The sequence below is a fragment of the Montipora capricornis genome, chromosome 3 (assembly GCF_036669925.1).
Source record: "Montipora capricornis isolate CH-2021 chromosome 3, ASM3666992v2, whole genome shotgun sequence".
Lineage (NCBI taxonomy): Eukaryota > Metazoa > Cnidaria > Anthozoa > Scleractinia > Acroporidae > Montipora > Montipora capricornis.
In genome coordinates this window covers 74,235,322-74,238,551 of record NC_090885.1, presented here as the reverse complement: position 1 = coordinate 74,238,551, position 3,230 = coordinate 74,235,322, and the positions used below count along the sequence as shown (strand labels likewise).

Genomic DNA, 3,230 nt, shown 5'->3' with positions numbered 1-3,230 from the left:
TTAACGGATTTTTACCCTAAAAAGCTCAACTAGAATTTTCGGGAGCTTTTTTTCTGGCCGAAAGTTTTGAAAAGGTAAGTTTTTATCCCTATAATTTTCGGATCACTAGACTTTCAGCTAGGAAATCCGAACAGATGAAAAATTTTTAGGGGATAAATATATGCCTATATATACCGTTTAAATACTAAAATACGTTGAACAATGCTATGTCTAAGTGGTTTTGAACTATATTCTCGTTGGGTGCCCCTGACGATTGATTACTCTTCCTTTTATCAAAGATTCTACCCGTAAACGAGTCGTATCTAGGAAACGGGCTGGCTCATAGTTACAAATGTGAGTGAAACAGAACGAACACTCTCACAAAATTGCGCTTCTTACAAATATTTATTTCTTGAGTTCGAATTAAGAAGAAAAGAATATACAACCAACGAGCACACTAAAATCGTACTAGCAGTACTTTTTAGGCATTATTTTTGTTCTCTGAATTGTGTATTGAAACAACGATATATACATTTTATAAGTCCAGCAAATTTATTATACATATATTCCCAAGCAGACAAATTCTATCCAGAAGCTATGAGTATCTTAGAAACCGCCTACCACCTCGTTGTCAACACGTTTGGAAATTTAACTGAAGCTGAATAATCACAGCTTTTAGTCACAGAATAAATTCAGCAACTGGTAACATGTTTGAATTCGAAGTGAAACATGGGTCTAATAGAAAACTAAAACTCCTACTGATAGTGATAATTTTAGCTTTACTTGCCATTATTGTGTGGTACTACCTTAACCGCAGTGGTGGAAATCCCATACCGGAAATGAGAAATAAGACTTCGTCACTCGAAAGAAAGCCGCAGTTTGATAGAAAAGAGGATCTTTTGGATAACAAGAATTTACAAGGAACGGTTGGAAATACGCTATCGAAAGAAAAAACCTTTCATGATGAAAGTAACGCCGAAAGTGTCACCGAAAAAGCGACAACTGCACTGGACGAGAGAGCGATGGACTCTTCAGGCAATGTTTATGATTCAAGTTCACTAAATGCACAGGATGCTCATCCTGTCGTTACCGAGACAGTTAAGAGTTTGCTCCCAGAAGAAATCACGGGAGAGAAGCTTTCGGACCATGAAAAGGGGAAGGTCGAGACTGTCGAAACACGACTGGACGTTGAAATATTAAATACTTTGCGCTCGACCGATACTATTTATTACAATGAAGGAATATTGGAAAATGCAGGGAGTACATTCTATCGAGAAGCAAGGCCAAGATACCTCTCGAACGAAAATCCAGCCGTTCTGTTCTTACACGACAAACGATTTAATTCTGCGATTTGGATCAACATTGGAACATTTCAAATCCTTGCCGAATTAGGGTATCGAGCCATCGCTGTTGATCTCCCAGGTCATGGAAATTCCAGTACTGTAAGCATACCTTATTCACGTGATGAAATATTGGTGTACATGGGAGCATTATTCGCCTCATTGAATCTGGATATGCCGGTGCTGGCTGCGCCATCGAAGAGCGGCGAGTACGCTCTGCCAGTGGTCATGACAAACTCCCTTATTCTTCGCGGGCTGGTTGTGATTGCGCCGATAGATACATCGCATTATTTCATTACTGACTATGAAAAATTAACCGTTCCGTTATTGGTCATGTTTGGCGAGAGGGATGATTCAATGGCGATTGAATCATCATTGGATAACTTGTTTTATGTTCCTGACCGTAAAGTTTACATGATAAGGAACGCAACGCGTGCGTGTTACGCGGACCATCCTCCGACCTTTCATAAACTTCTGTTGAACTTTTTACGTAAGATCAAGGGTTAATTAAATCGTAGGATCTGCGTCCCGGGATCAGTGCACCATTTATTGACTTTAATTACCACCGGGCAAATGAGAGATAAATCACCTTCAAGGGGGATAAATCATTTTGTTGACGTAGAGAGGTCTCGACACTAGACTGGGGCTCACGGTGGAGAGAGGTCGTGTCCCGTATTGAAAAGGACTAGGGGAGTGGAGGGAGAAGACATTTTGTCTCGAGAATTAACTTGCAAGATATTTTGTGCAAACGAAGACCCTGGCTCCATTTAGATCGTTTTGATGAAGCACAATTTGACTTTAAATTGAAAGAAGAAAGATTCGAAAAATACAAGACTGAAAAGGATTCAAATATAATTAACACCAACGCGCCGTTCTCTGTCTCAGTTACTGAGTCCTTGTCGTGATCTTCCATCTTGCCACTTGGACAGTTCGAGCGCTGAATGAAGCTGATAAGTGATAGTACAGGGGAAAGGGTGTTAGCGATATTAAATAAACTCTATTCGCTTCAACCAGGTCGAGATCTCAACAATCAGCTTACTTTATTTAATTGCATGTACTCGTTTAATTTAGTTCGGCTTGAACGAAACGCTGCAGCTTATCATTAAACAATCCCTCGAGAATGACATATTTTTAGATACAGGCAGTGTTGCTTTTATGGTAAAGGAACGCTAAAGCTTTTTGGAGAAAAAAAAAGTTTCCAACAGTAGTCACAGTTCAAAAATGCCCGAGTGCTAGACCCTTCGAGTTACTTATCAAATGTAACAACTGATGGACCCCTAATAGGCGGACTTTGATTTTTTCCAACAATGTATCATAGATACATAAAATACATCTTATCATTGTGCTTCTAGTTTAATTCATATATAGAGAACTCTTCATGTTTTTCTTTAGGCGCATTATTTACATGTAACAATCAAATCATGACTACTATCTGTAGTGGGTTAAGAATAGGAAAATGTAAGCAGGAACCAAGGAAGTGAAATCTTTCAAGATGGTCACTGAGATTTAAGTGGCTGAGACATAGGAAACTTGTACTTGTAGAGGCTAGGCTGGGCATATTGGACATTACTTAGGCCGCTTACAAGCCGCAAAGCATCATCCTTTGAGACGACTTCAGTTCAATCTGAAACCGAGTTCTTGATCAACATGCAGACTTAACTACTTAATAACCGAGAGTGAGGTCGTTACAGCAAAATCTCAAACTGAGGCCTTGCCGTATTGACCGAGCGACAGCGAGGTCAATACAGCTAGGCCGAGGTTTGAGATTTTGCTGTGACGACCGAACGGTCGAGGTTATGAAGTTGTTTATTATATGGCTAACAGAACGGTTACAAATAAGAAAAAAAACTAATTTGCGTAATCTATAATCGGCGTGGGCATTACGGGAGAATAATGCCCTGGCGCTTAGCT

General features: G+C 39.8%; 1 protein-coding gene across 1 annotated transcript; it reads left to right on the top strand.

The window, feature by feature from the left end:
• The first annotated feature begins 605 nt into the window (after positions 1–605).
• On the top strand, positions 606–2,913 carry LOC138044067 (putative protein-lysine deacylase ABHD14B). The gene has a single exon (XM_068890677.1). It carries the CDS (start codon positions 687–689, stop codon positions 1,824–1,826), a length of 1,140 nt encoding a protein of 379 aa, XP_068746778.1. The 5' UTR covers positions 606–686; the 3' UTR covers positions 1,827–2,913.
• Positions 2,914–3,230: the final 317 nt, after the last annotated feature.